At 40.0% G+C, this 15683-nt stretch overlaps 1 protein-coding gene across 3 annotated transcripts; it reads right to left on the reverse strand.

Moving 5' to 3' along the window:
- Positions 1–19: 19 nt before the first annotated feature.
- LOC125688651 (uncharacterized) lies at positions 20–13238 on the reverse strand. Of its 3 annotated transcripts, none has more exons than XM_048934912.1 (11): positions 13126–13238; positions 12166–12237; positions 11312–12026; positions 8545–8644; positions 7570–7736; positions 6367–6456; positions 5207–5269; positions 4522–4592; positions 3595–3758; positions 1662–1769; positions 20–232 (listed from the first exon to the last, which is right to left on the reverse strand). In XM_048934912.1, the coding sequence occupies exons 5-11, from the start codon at positions 7692–7694 to the stop codon at positions 137–139; spliced, it is 717 nt and encodes a 238-aa protein (XP_048790869.1). In that variant the 5' UTR covers positions 7695–7736; positions 8545–8644; positions 11312–12026; positions 12166–12237; positions 13126–13238; the 3' UTR covers positions 20–136. The 3 variants fall into 3 exon arrangements, with proteins under 3 accessions (XP_048790869.1, XP_048790868.1, XP_048790870.1); XM_048934911.1 differs by having other exon boundaries at positions 10314–12026; XM_048934913.1 differs by lacking the exons at positions 11312–12026; positions 12166–12237; positions 13126–13238 and having other exon boundaries at positions 8545–8763.
- Positions 13239–15683: the final 2445 nt, after the last annotated feature.

The following is a 15683-nucleotide window of genomic DNA, read 5'->3' on the forward strand; positions in this document are numbered from 1 at the left end:
GAATGCTTTATTCCATCATAAGAAAAAAAAAACAAACCCACCATGCATTAGTTTTTATCTTGGTGTCTATTTGCTCCAGTTTATAAAGGAAATATGTTGTCCAGATGTACATTATATGTACAGATACTTGAATGCTTCAGTCATGAGGATAGATGTCTCTCAACCACGGCTGCAAAATATACTTTGATCCATCATATCCACAGAAATAGACTTTCACATCGGGGTGGTGTACCTGAGAAAATATTTCAAATTGAATTAGCACCAGAATTAGCAGTAAATACAAACTGATACTTGGATGATTTAAATTAGCTTTTTGAAAACTCCTGATTAGTCTAAGTTCATAATGTACACAGATATACTTTCACTGGGATTTTCCACACACTGTAATACAGTTTATGCAATCAGAACAGTGGCTTTCACAGATCATCAAGGGCTCTACAAACGAACAAATCTCCTGAGGTATCACTTGCTAGATTTAACTGGGCTTGATTTTCTAACACAACACTGTTTCTAATTGAAGTAGTTTCCACTCAGTTGTCACTTGTACAGCTTCCTTTTATTTTTTTTGGCTGGATCAGTTATATAATTCAACTACGCAGGCAGCAGGAATGCTAAAGCAGTCAGGGAAATGGTGAAGACACACAGAGTTGATGATCTTTCACAGAATCATAGACTGGCTTAGGTTGGATCACCTAGTTCTATCCGCCCCATAGTTCCATATGTATAGGCATGACTACCTATTAATTTCAACTTGATGGTTTTCCACTAGAAATCTAGATTGGCAAGCATCTAGATGATCTTCCTTAATAATCTGTGGGAAGATTAAGCCTCTGATAACTGTATTTCATTAGGTAAATATTTGTGATGAGGTATTTGTTTCTCCCCACGGGCTATAAGTGTCACTGACTGGCATAAAGAGGTTTTTTTTAGACACAAGTCAGTGTGGTCAGAACCCAATTTTAAATACTGATGACACTCATCTGCATTCCTGCTCCTATAGTTCCTATTTCTGAGTTCAGGCATGTTAACTGTTTTGTATTGCTGGCTAACACAATTTTTTTGTTATTAGTCTCTGACTAGTTTAAGAACCAGGTGCATCTTTTGTAAGCTAGAAATCAAAAACTACCAAGACCATGATATATAAAACAGAATTATAGGCTAGCGGAGTCTTGTGATTAAAGAAGGGAGACATTATTCAGTTTAGATAGTGACTAAGCAGAAGCTTTTTGAAATGCAGATTTTTCAGGGCTGAATGGAGAAACCAATGTACTTGGCTGGATTCAGTAGAAAGAAATTAACTGACTTGCCCAACATTGATGGGTTAGTTAAACTCTAATATAAAAGTCCATGTCTGCAACAGCTTGTACATAACCAAAGCCAAGCTGCTGAAAGACTTCAGGGAAAAAAAAAGCAAAAGAAAAAAAAAAGCTAACAAACAAAAGAAAGAAACCGCCTTGGTAGTTGGATACTTTTAAGTAGACAGTAACTTGTTTGAGTTATTTATCACCTTCTGAAAACACACATTTGAAAGTATGGCAGTAGTTTGCATCTCTGCTTTCTCTATTAGTTTCACTGCCTTTGTAAAATAAATAGCTTCTTTTAAGCCAAAGGTCAGCCAACTTTTAAACACAGAGTTGCAACTAAATAAAAATAAATACTACCTGTAATCCCACAGTAATTGTTATCTCTTCCTCGGGATCGTAAGCGGTAGATTTGCCCAATCCACTTGCATTAATTAGAATTCGATAGTGTGGAGTATCTTTTACATCCTGTAAAAACAGAAGGAAAATAAAGAGCCTCAAGAGGAGATGGTGACTAAAGATTACAGTGTATAATCCATTAACTTGCAGTAGACTTACAGAATCTAAAACCACTCAATATATACATATGGCAAGTTTACATTTTGTGATCACACCAACATCAATTTGGAAAACTAAATATAAAACAATCAAAATGCAGTGAGGTTCTTCTTGGCAAATATATATGTATTTTATTTTAAGAGCCAAGTATCATTTTCTTCCATGCATCTTTCAAGATATATGACTTAGAATATCTCTTGGGGCCTGCTTTCTGTATATAGGACCTGTGACAATCTGTTAGCCCTGCTTCTACCTTCATAACTGTTGACAGAGAACACCAGCGAGACAGGGTCAAATTCAGAGCACCTCCAACAGCCTCAGTGTCCACTCGTGGATAAAGCTACAGCAACTTGTATATACAGCCATATATAAAAATCCCCTAGCCAAGAAGGAAATGTTGCTTACTGTTACTTTTGCAGTGCCTACAAAGCCCAGTTATTGGCCAGGGTCCCACTGTGCTGTCTACTGTCCATAAATGTTCCCGCCTAAAGTAACTCCCAGTCTAAACACAAAACAGTGATGGATGAATATAGGCAGATAAATGGAGTTTATGCAGCAGTTAGTATTGATCCAAGTGACAGGCAGCGGCCTCTGCTCAACAGTGTGGTAATAGATGCAAGGCAGAGAAAGGCAGAAAAAGAATGGGCTCAAAGCTTGGCTAATATTCAGCATAGATTTGCAACAACCAAGCTTAATAGTTGCCTCGTCAGAAGTGGTCAGAAGACATTTTGCATAGCAGGAGCACAAAACATGAAAAAGCAAGGGCAAGTCAAAAATAATAATAATAATTAAAAAAAAAACACAACACTTAACCACACTTTCACTATTGAAATTAAAACCATAATATGAATACAAGGTCATTGGGAGAACAGAAAACTGTAAGATGCTTGTAACAAATCAGAATGCCTGATGGAAAATACATGGGTGTGCAGTTGGTAACAATACCATTGAGGGGACAAAAAGAGAAGGGTGAAGAGCAAGAATGCAGATGTTTTAGATGCCAAGGATGAGTAGCAGATGGATAAAATCACAGCAGGGAAGGGACAAAATGAACACAACAGCACTGAATGTCTGCTCCCAGCTGAACATGAGTTCTCATCTACAGGCAGTTTCTCATTTTTTCTCATTTTCAGTCCTCTCTGGCTTACTGATGAGTGCCTTCCTGCCACTTAGGCAGCATGGCAGTGGCCAACCTCCAAGTATCCTGCACTGCATTATCAGGCCAGCACTGTCAACAAACATTTAGCATCTGATTTTCAAATACAACACAGACTTAGGCTACAGAATTTCAAAAGCTTCAAGAATTCTAATAAAAATCCATTGTTAAATAGATACACATTTCAACTGTCCAGATCCTCAGAAGCATAGCTTCCTATCTGAAACAGATTAAACACAAAGGCTTACTTGCATTTCTTAGGTGCAGTGAAGAAGTTACCAGTTATATCTACTCTAGAATATCAGAAGAAACTTTTCAATTTCAGTGACAAGTCATGAGAAATTTATTCTAACATTTCAGGTTGACCCTGCTATTTTAAATACAACACTGTGTTTGTAATTTTAAGTCAAGAAATGTCGAGCACAACCCTGGCCAGCAAAGTTTAAGCAATCAGTGCTGCAAAAGCAAAGCTCTGCCATCAGGTTAGCAGGAAGTCTGAAGCGGCGTTAGAGATTTTCTTGTTTTTAACCAGTTATTCTGTGTCTGTATTCATAAAACAGGAGTTTAATTCAGCCAAACCTGTTTTTCTGGAGGATATTTGTGTTGTAGCCATTCTTCTGGAGCTTTAGCTCTCACGTCCCATCCAACAATGACTCCCAAATAACCAAATCTTTTGTGAACTATCACCTGTCCCACACTGAACTGGATAGATTCAGGCTTTGGACTGTGAACGTGAGATGACGCTAATTTAATAAAGAAAGAGAGTTAGCGAGGAGAAGTGTTTTAGGAAGCATGTTAAGCATTTATACAGACATTCACATTCTTCTGGCTTCTACCAGAAGAGAATTGACAGATTTATAGGCAAAAGTTAGCAAGGAAACAAGCTTGTTTGTTTGTTTTCCCCCCCAGGAGTACCACTATGATATTTGACAAAACAGCAATCAGTAAGGAAAGCCATTTTCTATTTGTGTCTCTTTGAGATGACATAGAAATCTTAAAAGTGTTCTGGAAAGCATAAACACATGTATGTATTGACAGTTACTGTCCAGCTTCACCTTTATATTCAACATTCTACAATGCTACACACAATCACTAATTTTGTCATTTTTTCTTTTTTCAGTTTGGGCCATGGAATGTTTCTATTCCATCTTCTGTGGGAAATTTTTTGTCAGAGCAGAATAATCAATGGCTTCTTTTTCCTCTTTTGAAGTTGATTCAAATGCATTCATCTGAATCAAGTGAAAGCTATACCATTATCTCATACATCAGTACAAAATACACTTAGGTCTGTCCAATAAAACAGACTCATATATGTGGTGCATCGATAACATTGCACAACTCAAGGTGGAAAGGCTTCAGATTGCTCATGTTCTGTTTTGCTTACTGAATGGTATCAGTGTTTAGAGAGAACCAGGAAGAAAATTACAAGTATAGAAAAGCGCTATAGAAAAACATAGAACACATTATCACCAGCAAAATCCAAAAAGACTGCAAAGACTTCAATACCTGCAAAATAAGAATGGTTTTCTGCTTCATTGTTGGTACTTTTGATTTTCTTTTCTCCGTAGTACCAGTTCCTAAAATGTAAGATGAATAACCAAACATTCAAACAAGTTATTTGGAAACTGAGTTGTAGGATAATCAGCTTTCTGATTATTACCTTAAGCCTTTGCCTGAACAAAGGAATGCTGCAAAGCCATAATATAAATTCCTCATAATTTGAAGCTCAAACAGAACTTTACTTTAATACCACTTCAAGACAAAGGAATTTTTTTCCAAGAGGATAAAAAAACATGAATATACCTTCCTTGGATATGTAGCTCCACAGCTGCATTCGAATCTTTATTTCAGAGAAAACCCATTTACTTTCTGTAGGTGAAATTGATATTATTCTGATTTGTAAATTCTACTGTGAAAACTTAAAGGTTGGCTAACTGTGGTTTGTACAAGACGTCAGCAATGAGCCACAGCTTAAGGCTATAGTAAATTTAGCTTATTTGTGCTAAGCTGAATTTAAAGGGGGGGAATCATCTTTTTTGGGGAGGACAGGGGGTAGACTAACAAATATTTCTTCTGCTCAAAATATAATAGGAGAAATCTATGAAAAAAATAACTGGGGCAACCCTGTCCATGGCAGGCATCCACAGCAGCCAGGAACCTGGTGGTGCTAATGAACTAGCATTTGTCCTACCTTCTCTCCTCTTCTATGATGTTCACCAGCTTTGCTCTTTCAGTCTTAATCCCTTCACCCTGCCTGAAAGAAAGCAAAAGCAGGTTCCACAACTGTGCAAACTGTATTTGTTTGTTTATTTATTTATTTTTAAATCTTAGGTTAACTCTCACCTGTTGGAAGACTTAACATTGACAACCTTTTAACAGAAGCAGGAAGGGGCAAATAACCTGACTTGTCAGACTGTGTTGTTGAAAACAGCAACTAGTAAGGAAGGTTTGGAATGTCACAAATGTCCCCAGATTTTTAGGATATCCAATTTTTTTTTAATGATACGGTATTCAGAAGACACAAGCTGCTCCAAAAAATATACAAATAATTGACTGAGCTTTTAGTGTTTGAGGGTTTTATCTTTACACACGACTGACACTTTCTGCCAAGTTGAAAAGCAATTTACAGTGAAGCTGAGAGCAGCACAGTTTCCTTTTGTATGTCATTCTGCTATGCTTTCCTGGGGGCAAAAATAAGTCTGAATTTTCCACAGTTCAGAAGTACTCCTAAGCACCTGGATCACTGTCCACGAATCAATTATAAAGGACCTCAAAGGTCTAGGCAGTGTAGAACCTTTAGTATTTCTACTGCACAAGGGTTATGTCTCACAAAGGAGCCCTTTAACCTCCTTGAACAAATCCATTCAGCAATTACCTTAAACTGAACTGACATATGTGTGAATGAATACAATCCTTTTTGTTTTTTTTCTGGACCACTTCATCTGTATGCATCCAATAACCAAGTTTTAATCCTAAACTCACGGATTTCCCATCTGCATTTTCTAGGGCCACCATGTATAGCATAAGATACCCATCTCATTGTTGTAGATCTTACAGCGCAAACATTAACACAGTTAATCCAGTAGTCTTTGATACAGATCAGTTTAAAGTAGTGGATAACACACATGGAATTACTGCCATGAATTATGTCTAGCTTCACACAGAGTTCAAATTGCACATTTGTGTAGAAGACACGCAACGGTTTTGTTAGAACTGGTGCAAAGCCACAAATCAGTCTCAACATGAAAATGAGAGCCATTTCCCCTCTGCTACTCATTTCACTCCTGCACCATAACCTCCTGTTAAAAATAGGCTGTGTTTGAAAGATGCAGACAGTACGTAACGCTGTACCTCGCCTCCGATAGCCACAGCTTCAAACGATCTGCCCACAGGTCCAGGCTCAAGTAAGATTTTGTAAAGCTGCTCCCACAGGCAATTAACCTTCAGTAGTAAAAAAATAACACCACAATGTTTTAAAAGCCTTCCAGAGGATTGTTATATTTACAAACATATATATATATCTAAACTTTAAGGTTTCACTTCTGCAGCGAACAGGAAAAAAAAAGTCCACAACAAGGAACAAGTTCTCCTCAAGATTCATATCTAGACTGTAAATAAACACCCTTTCAATCATCATTTGTGCCAGTAAACCATATATAAATTTTGGAAAATGCCACCTGTCATGGACAAGCAGCTTTTTTTCTGCAGTCAGGCCACAGGAGTTACTTCATTGCATCAGATTCTGCTGTTTCAACTGTAACTTCGGAATACTGAGCACAAGGCATTTTAAAAACACTGCACATCACTGAAGGACTGTTAAAAAACAGCCAAAAAGTTCTTTAAGCACTTAAATTGTTAACAGTTGGCTTCAACCGTGAAATCTCTAATTGTTTTAAATCTAGATCCTTACCCCCACAACTCCTTTTGCATGGTACATGTTCAAGATACCAACATTGGCAATTGTTACTACAGTTAAAAGCTTGAATCTGGTGCACTATTGTCCATCTTCTGGACATTAGTAAATGTACATGTGACCCTGTCAATAAACTCTTAATTCATGAACAGAACAGCACCATTTGCCTAGCTCTATCACTATGACTTCCTTAAGTTAATGTATGATGTAAGAATTCCTGCTACTTAAGACTCCGTAATGAGTCATACAGAGCAAAAAAAAACTATTTTAAGAATAAGTATCAAAAGGTAATGGAAAGTTAGAAATTGTCTTACTACTCAAACGTTGCATTTTTCCCCTTTTAAAGGGGAGATCATATAGATTAGAATTATTAGAACGTCCAAAAGCAGAATGAGATGCAGCCATGCAGGAAGATTATACACAGATTTTTACATGAAGACAGTAAGAGCTGTCACTCACATGCTTAAAGTCTCTTTCATACGGTCACATTAAGCCATAAAAATATCTTAGGTTTGATGTGAATGTTTTTGTATAGGAATGGGCAGCGTCCCACGCAAACTCTCCCTTTCCAGGACAAAGAATCACTGGGAATGTCAAGAGAACTCTCTTATAAATAGCATGTGGAAGGAGAGGTGTACCACCTTTGTGTCATTCGGATTCTCTGAGCAGGCTCTGCTCCGTACCACTGGGATATGTAATACTGTGCAGGAAGCGCAGCCAGCAGCGCGCAGATCTGCAGGGCTGCAGCTGCGCTGATGTGAGGCATCCCAACAAGGAGTTCTTCAAGGAGAATTCCCTGCTCTCTTATCTAGAAAAGAGGCAAAAAAAGAAAAAAAAAAAGGGAAAAAAAAAAAAAGAAAAAGAAGGTAACATGCAGCTTGTCTAGCTGCATAGAGCTTAAAAGTTCCCTGTGGATTGCTTTGTTACTCCACAGGATAATATACAAACTGTACACACAAATGTAAATTAGGTTTCGCTACATTAAATTTGAGAGCGTCTATAGAAACTAATAGAAGACTGAAATAGAGTAATTAAATGCATTAAACACATTTGACACGTCAGATCGATGGCTTCCGAAAAAGCCATTTAGATGCAGTATTGCATGTGCAGAATGGAGGATTTTTCTCCAAGAATGTTTCCTTCAGACCAGAAGCATTACCCCAAGGAAAGAGTAACACAGGCCACCATCACACGAAGTCCTGGAAGCACTGAATCACAGAATGGCCAGGGTTGGAAGGGACCTCAAGGATCATGAATCTCCAACCCCCCTGCCACAGGCAGGGCCACCAACCTCCACATTTAACACCAGACCAGGCTGCACAGGGCCCCATCCAACCTGGTCTTTAACACCTCCAGGGACGGGATATCCACAACCTCTCTGGGCAGCCTGTTCCAGCATCTCACCACTCTCATAGTAAAGAATTTCCCCCTGATATCCAACCTAAATCTCCCCTCCCTCAACTTAAAACCATTTCCCCCTGTCCTGCTGGAAACACAGCAACACCACAGTGACCCCTGCACACTGGTTACAAAATGATGGGTGTCACTGTAACTGACACTGCCTGGACATCAGGCAGGTCCTGCAGCCCCAAACAGCTGCACACAACCCCAGGTACCTCAGCAGCCGTCAGCACGTGTTTCTGCTCTGCTCCAGCCACCCAGAGGCTCAGCTGAGGGCTGCCTCTTCACTCTGTGGCCCCAAGGTGAATGGCACCCCTAATGAAAGGAGAACAGAAAGGAAAAGAGAGCTGCATCTTATTCTCACAGCTTCCTTTTGAGTAAATCCACGCTGCTCCCCTGAGCACAGATTTCAGTGGTTTCTTCCGGAAAGGTGAACAAGTCCATTTCCCTGTCGCAAACAGAGGCCTGATGGAAATCCCCTGATTTGAATATTATGCAAAAAAAATCAGGATGTAACACACTTGTAACGCAGCTTGCCTGAGACCCTCCTGGCAGCTCTGAGCGCTCTGCGATGGGCAGCTCTGTCAAGGGTGGATGAATGCATTACTGAAGCCAAAGTCTCCTCCTCATCTGTCAGGATATCCATCAGACTTCACCCTAGCCTCTACCAGGCCAGGTCTCCTCTCCACTGAGGCCACAGCTGCTGATGGAGTCACCTCTTTGTCACTTCAGTGAGTAGCATTGATATCTACACTTTCCAAATAAACATAAACCTACAGAAAGCACTTTTTTTCCTGCAGGCATGTGCTACAAGTGGCAGCTGTCTCTGACATAATGCAAAAAAAACAGGAACAAAACCATTTGACAATACGGGCAGAAAGCTCTTCTGCATTCTATCATGTACAAAATCAGCAACGTACGTTATAAATTCCAGCCAACATACAGTGTTGTTAGACAGCTAATGAGTAATTGTGTCCCTTCTACAGACAGGGAAAAGCCATGAAGAGTCACTGCTGGACAGAGCAGAGGAGCAGCATCGCCATTTCTGTATATCACACTGCAGGCCAGAACACCTTGCTTTATTGCTGGGTCTGAATTGCATTTTTTTGGGCAACAGTTTTGAGCCTAGGGCCCATGGAATATAATCAAGAAAAGCAAGCATATTATCAGGCTTACATTCAGCATCCTGGGGCATGCAGTCAAACAAGGGTAATCCATCTTTCTAGTGCAGAAAATGCTTTGAATTCCTGTGCCTTGGCTATGCAGGCAGCTAAGGAAAAACATGTCAGGGTTTGGCACTGCTTCTTTCACCCCTCCATAGCTTGTGTTATCCCTCAATGTTCTTCCCTCCCCATCCTCAGGGCCTCCCCAGAGTTATTCCTTGCTTTGGGGTCTGCCCACATTAGTAAGGCTGTACAAAGTTGACCAGAGGCTGGCAAAAGCTACAATAGCAGCTTCAAGGCAGCTTTGCTGGAAAACAAATTATGTGGGAATTGAATGGGCAGTCCTGGGGTTTTGTCTGTGGACGGATGTCAGCCTGTGCAGCATGGAGGTCTGCCCCATTAAAGCCTCACATAAATACCAATCTAGTCTGGAAATACTAATGCAATCTAAGGAGAATGTTTTTAAAACAACAAAGCAAGTTGTTTCTCTATAAATAAAATATAGCATAACTAGCTTCAGTTAGATAATAAAACCATTATTCTTCCACACAATTAAAATGTCATTACAAGGGGAACATAGCGTTAAGCTTTTTGAAGGTACTTAGGAATAACTTATCACAGAGGAATCACAGCCTGTGGCCAATTCAGAAAAAGAAAGTGCCTGCTTATTCCCTCCATTGCTCTAACAGAGGGATGAGATCAGGACCTGAAGAGGAAAATGCAAATATGTTTATTCTAGGATCCTCACTTCCAGCATCAAAAGCAACTGGGAGTAACAGGAAGGAAGAGGGGTAGAAAGGCACAGTCTTTGTCTGAAATACCTTCCTCCAGGTGGATGTTTGATGCACAGGCAGCTGTGATGTTGGTTTCAGCATCTAAATAAGCTGGCTGGATATGAAGAAACTCATTAAGGAAGAAGGGATTGAGAGGTTCAGGTGACTCTTCCTGCTACTTGAATAAAGACCATTTCCTTCCAGACAGCACATTCCTCCCTAGCGTTGGAAAGGTTATCTGTGCAAGGGCAAAGTCTCTCCATACAAACAGGTTGGTGTACATACATATACATACGTCTTCCCCTAAGGAGCAGGCATGCTGGCTCGTGCAATGGGGCGAATTGGGTTTTGTTGGCTTCTGGTAAAAATGAAAAAATACAGCTGTGACTTGATCCACAGGGCGTCAGGTACTGGGAAAGCAATCTAAATCAGCACTTCTTTTCTTGTGAACGATACGTAATGTGGTGAAAGGTATTCTTAGGTTTTTTTTTATTAATCCTCTCAGCATCATGTCTTTATGTGTTCTTGGCATTGATAGGACTTGAAGTCAACTCTTTTGTTGCCCTGGATTGAATTTGTATTTTTTCAAATATTAGAAAACATTTTCTTCCACCCTTTCTTTCCCCCTAGACAGTAGAAGGCTTGGGGGAAACAATACAAGAAGAATTTGCCATGATAGCAATCAAGTAAAAGTATAAAATTGAATAAAATAGAATAGAATAAGATAGAATAAAAATAAAATAAGGAGTCAGACTTGTAACTCACTGACAGCAATACCAGCCTCAGCATTTTTAAGGGCACCAGATACCAAACCAGTATTACTGTCCCTCTAATCTCACTTTTGCGCTGACCACAGCTCACAGCTGTAACTGCTGGCCATCTTTCATAGATGCAACCATGATAGTGACTGAGCAGCAAATGTTCAGTAATACAGAGCTAAAGCTTTTCTTCTGGAAGATCAAGCTCAGTGAAACAAACCTTTGAAAATCAGGCAAGAGAATCTGATGTACATTTTCTGAACAGGCTGAGTCTGCGTTGTTCTTTACCTTTTTTTGAGCAGCCTCTTCCTGCACTTGTTCTTTCCTTGTCCTGTTAGCAAAGTCATTTCTAGCAGTCTGAAGGCTTTTCCACTGACATGAGCTGCAGGTACCTGATGACTGAAATAAACTTCTTAGAAGGCAGAAGTGATTAAATATTAAGTGACCCATTTTCCCTGAAAACATGGAGCAGCCTGTGCAGTACAGCATGGGTAGAGCCAGAGATGAATGCCAGTGTCTTTCAACTCCAGTGTTTTTGCTATCATCATCTCCATGAAGAACTTTCAGTTCAATGCAACTGTATTTCACGCAAGTTTAACCTCACACATTTACACATGACAGCACATAACAGTACCAGCCATTTTGTAGTTAAACAGGGTCCTCTCCCCCAAAATTGAGATCCACACACACACCGTTGGAGGAAGGCATTAGCAGACAGAGCTGCTTCAGCATGAGCCTTCTCAGACTGTATCTTCATTCCTCAATGGAAGATGTTAAAAGCAGGGCAGGAACATCCCTACAAGCAAGGCCAAGTCTCAGTCTTTGCTAAAGCAGGCAGTTCGTTTGAGGGGGTATAAGAAATGATCATAAAAATGGCACCCTGCAGCACATTTGTCGCCCCATCACTTAGTTGTGTGCCTGGAAACAGTCCTGGGTTTGGTGGGACCAGCTGCAACACCGCTGTGCTGTGCTCTGTAAGGCCACAAAGTTCCCCACAGGAGTTCTAAAAAAAAAAAAAATCAGGAAAAAAAAGATAATAAATGCTGATATAAAAGGAACCACGGACCAAACACTCAAAAAGCAGCTGCTTCTTGATAAAATGTAATTGCATGCACAAAGGGAAACTGGAATTTTCCACTGACCTGAGTCTGGAAAAGGGCATTCCTCAGCCATCTGCACTCCCAGCATCCATATTCCCTGTCAGTACCAATTCTCTAAGAGAGAGGGAGAGAGAAGAGGCTGAGCTGGGAGCCAAAGGCACCCAGACGAGGGCACAAACAGAACCAAAACTCATGAGAAGCCCTATGTAATTTTTTAATACAAATTTTGACCCTGGTACACAAACCAAAGCATTTTCTTTGAAGATTTCCAAAGCAGAATTCTGGTTTGATAAATGAGCATGTAAGATGAAAATGCTGCCCATAAGACAATTTCTTGACAGAGAGCTTATATGTATTTTCTATTCATTTTCCTAAATAATTTAACCTCTCATTTTCCTCCCAGCTTTAGCTATTGGGAGACTTTAATATTAATGCACATTTTACAGTCTCAAATTCTTTACAACCATTAGGCTGAATAGAAAACTCAAGTTTTGGAATCCTAATCCTTCCCAGTGTATTTTTTTGCCAGAGAAGGGACGGCTGTTGTGCATGGAGTGCTCCTGCACAAAGACCTCCTCCAAGCTGAGGTGCTGCTTGGGTAAAAGCATACAGTGCTATGGAAGCTGCTGACACAATTATCAGTTGAAGAAGTTATTATTTTTTTTCCTAAGTAGTTTTGTTCTGTAAATATAATTAACATAAAACCTTGGCAAACATGAAGATTTTGACAGCTGTATTCCCATTTTTAGCGTTTGATGGCAGCTTGCCCCATCCTTAGTAATAAAGAATATTCAGATTAGGAGCTGTAATACGGGGTAAAAATAATCCCATTGCATTTCTCTACTGTGGGATGTAAATCAAGCAATTCTAGTGGTTTAATCATATCCTAAACCAGTTTTGCATTTAAGTTACAGTCAAGTATCCTTGTTCAAACACAAAATCAGAGGCCTGAAATTAATCATACGTTAGCAGATTAGACTGTATGGTACTTTGAACACTAACCAGTATCGACTTTGAGCTTGATGCTTTCAGGAATCAAACACGACCCTGCAGAAATGTGATACTGGATGAAGCAATTACCCATTTCTGCTCTTTTTTCTTCTTTCTCTGTTTTTTTCAGTGATGTACCTGGAAGATAGGTACATCAGGTAGGACCAAGTTTACGTAACATGTCCCCATTTCTGAAGCAGGAAAAGGAAGTAGGGATTAGAAGCAGCACTCCACAATTCCCTATCCTGTCCTCCCTTCAGCCAACACAAAGATTTCAGAGTATGAGATAGGATCCATTACTCCTTACTACACCTCTCTCAGAGTAAATGAAGCTTGTTGTGAGAAGATCTAGCACACAGGATGCCAGCGAGACAGAAAAACAGCTGGGGACACTGGGCCATGAGTTTCCTGTCCACAGTAGTAAAACTCATACAGAGTTACTCACACATTTTTCCTGCTAATTTTAAGCAGAAAGTCAATTATATGCTATTTGAATTCCAACCACCTTCCACATTGCTTGCTGTATTTAGTTGTCTGCCACTTCTTTTATTTCCACACATGCTTCAAATAGAAACATTGATCAATTTTTACAGCCATTACACTTTGCTTATTTATCTTTGGGAAAAATGACAAACCTGCTCTTTTGTCAGTTCATATTGACTACCAGAACAGGAAAAAAAAACCAAGGGGCTTTGTATAAGAACTTTTCACTTGAAAATAAAATACCCACCTTCAATGACAGTACTCGATAGCCTTCATTTAATGAGCATTATGATCCAACAGGATTGAATGGTTTTAGCAAGGTGATGAAGTCTTGGTGCACTCACAGCATCTTCGAGCAGTCAGGTATCTTTTATGCCACCTACTGTAATGGAAATGCAAAGTCATGGTCTGAAACAGTGATTTGAACACCTGGTGGGAAGGCAGAGCCAATGCAGTGGAGCTCAGGCGCGTGCAATGTACCTGAGTGACCAGAAGGGGTGGAGCCAGGATCCAACCCTTCCCAGATCACATTTAAGGGTTGGCAATAGAGACAAGGGCATCTTATTGGAGATCTCTGCCTCCTTGAGGCTTTCCAAAGGAAAGCAGCTCTTTTCCTTCATTTCTTCACCTGGGGCTCCTGCATTTGGGCTCATTCTTATTTGCTATAGCCAAAGACTTTGCTACCCTGCTATTAATGCAGTACTTTCTGTCCTAATATAGCATTACACGTGCTAATCCTGAAGGAAGCCTTGCTTTCTAATTCAAGTAGAACAACTGCAGTAGGGTTCAGAAATACATGTCTGACATGATGAGAGAGAACAGGGATGCGATTGTATTTTAAAGATGGTGTTCACAATTACACTGAACAATGTCCCTTCAATATGGAAGACTATAAACTTCCTATACAGTCATTTCAAGTGTAGTTCTCTAAAAGAAAAGAACAAACAAAATAATTAGCTGCTGTGATACAGGCTCAGTAACAAAACTAAAGCCAGGCCTAACACCAAAGCCCTTGACCCAGGGTGGTCAGCTTAGGGGAAAAAAAACACCACTTCTTGAACACAGTAATATTGAGAATGTGTAGAAGTACCAGTACTCCACACGAATGTGGGGGGAAACATTTGTTGCATTTTCAGAACTCTGGAAGTCTTCGTCTCAATTGCAAGACACGTTAATGACTAAAACTCACACAAGGGAACGAGAGACATTTTTCTCCCGTGCAAGCAAGTTTTCACTTTTCCATAGGCCCCATCATGGGCAATTCTGTTAAGTGTCATGGACCCCCACTCCTGCATCATGACTGCCCCTGGTCCCAGCGCTCAGCAGCAGCCCTACCTGCATCTGTTTGGCTGAACAGGGTTTTGCTATCACTTCCTTGGGGCTTCAGGTAAAGTACGTGAGGAGAAAAGATCATTTGTTAAAGCAAGTAAAGTAACAGGTGAAGTTCAACAGAATCCACATGGTGCGGTATTTGAAATATCAAGTGTTTCTTTCTGCCTGTAAGTTTTTAACTTCTTCCAGAGCTGCTGAGCAGCGGTTCCTGCACAAATTGCTGCAGCTGTGATAGAGGCAGCTGTCACATGGGCAGGGTGAGAATGCCTCCTGCAGGATGAGGTTACCCAGCTGATGTGTGAAAACCAGCTAAGAGAGCTGACACCATAGCACCTTCAGTGCCAGATGCTACTGCCTTTATATTGCCTCCAGATCTGCAGTTTCAAGTGAAAAGGGTGAAAAAATAGCAAGTTCTGATCGCTCTTGCAGGTTACTGTAGCTGTAATTCTGTCTATAGCCACATAATGCGTTAGGAAGGAGCCAAAGTCAGCTGATTGTAGGCTGTTTTGAAGAACACAACGTGATTGTCCCAGCACAGTAATTCAGTAGATAGAAACAAACACTGCTGGACAACTTAGAAAAACATGTTTTCTATTTATTTAAAAATAAGTTTGTAGTTACTACATTGCAGTGACAGTAATTCTTACACATACATTCTAGTTTGTATAAAAGGATTCAAAGTATTATGCATCAAAACTAACATAGAAAGTGTCCACATAACAGTAAAGAAATTTCCAATCCTTATGTACAAAAAG

This window comes from Lagopus muta, chromosome 2 (genome assembly GCF_023343835.1).
Source record: "Lagopus muta isolate bLagMut1 chromosome 2, bLagMut1 primary, whole genome shotgun sequence".
In the NCBI taxonomy this organism is placed as follows: Eukaryota; Metazoa; Chordata; class Aves; order Galliformes; family Phasianidae; genus Lagopus; species Lagopus muta.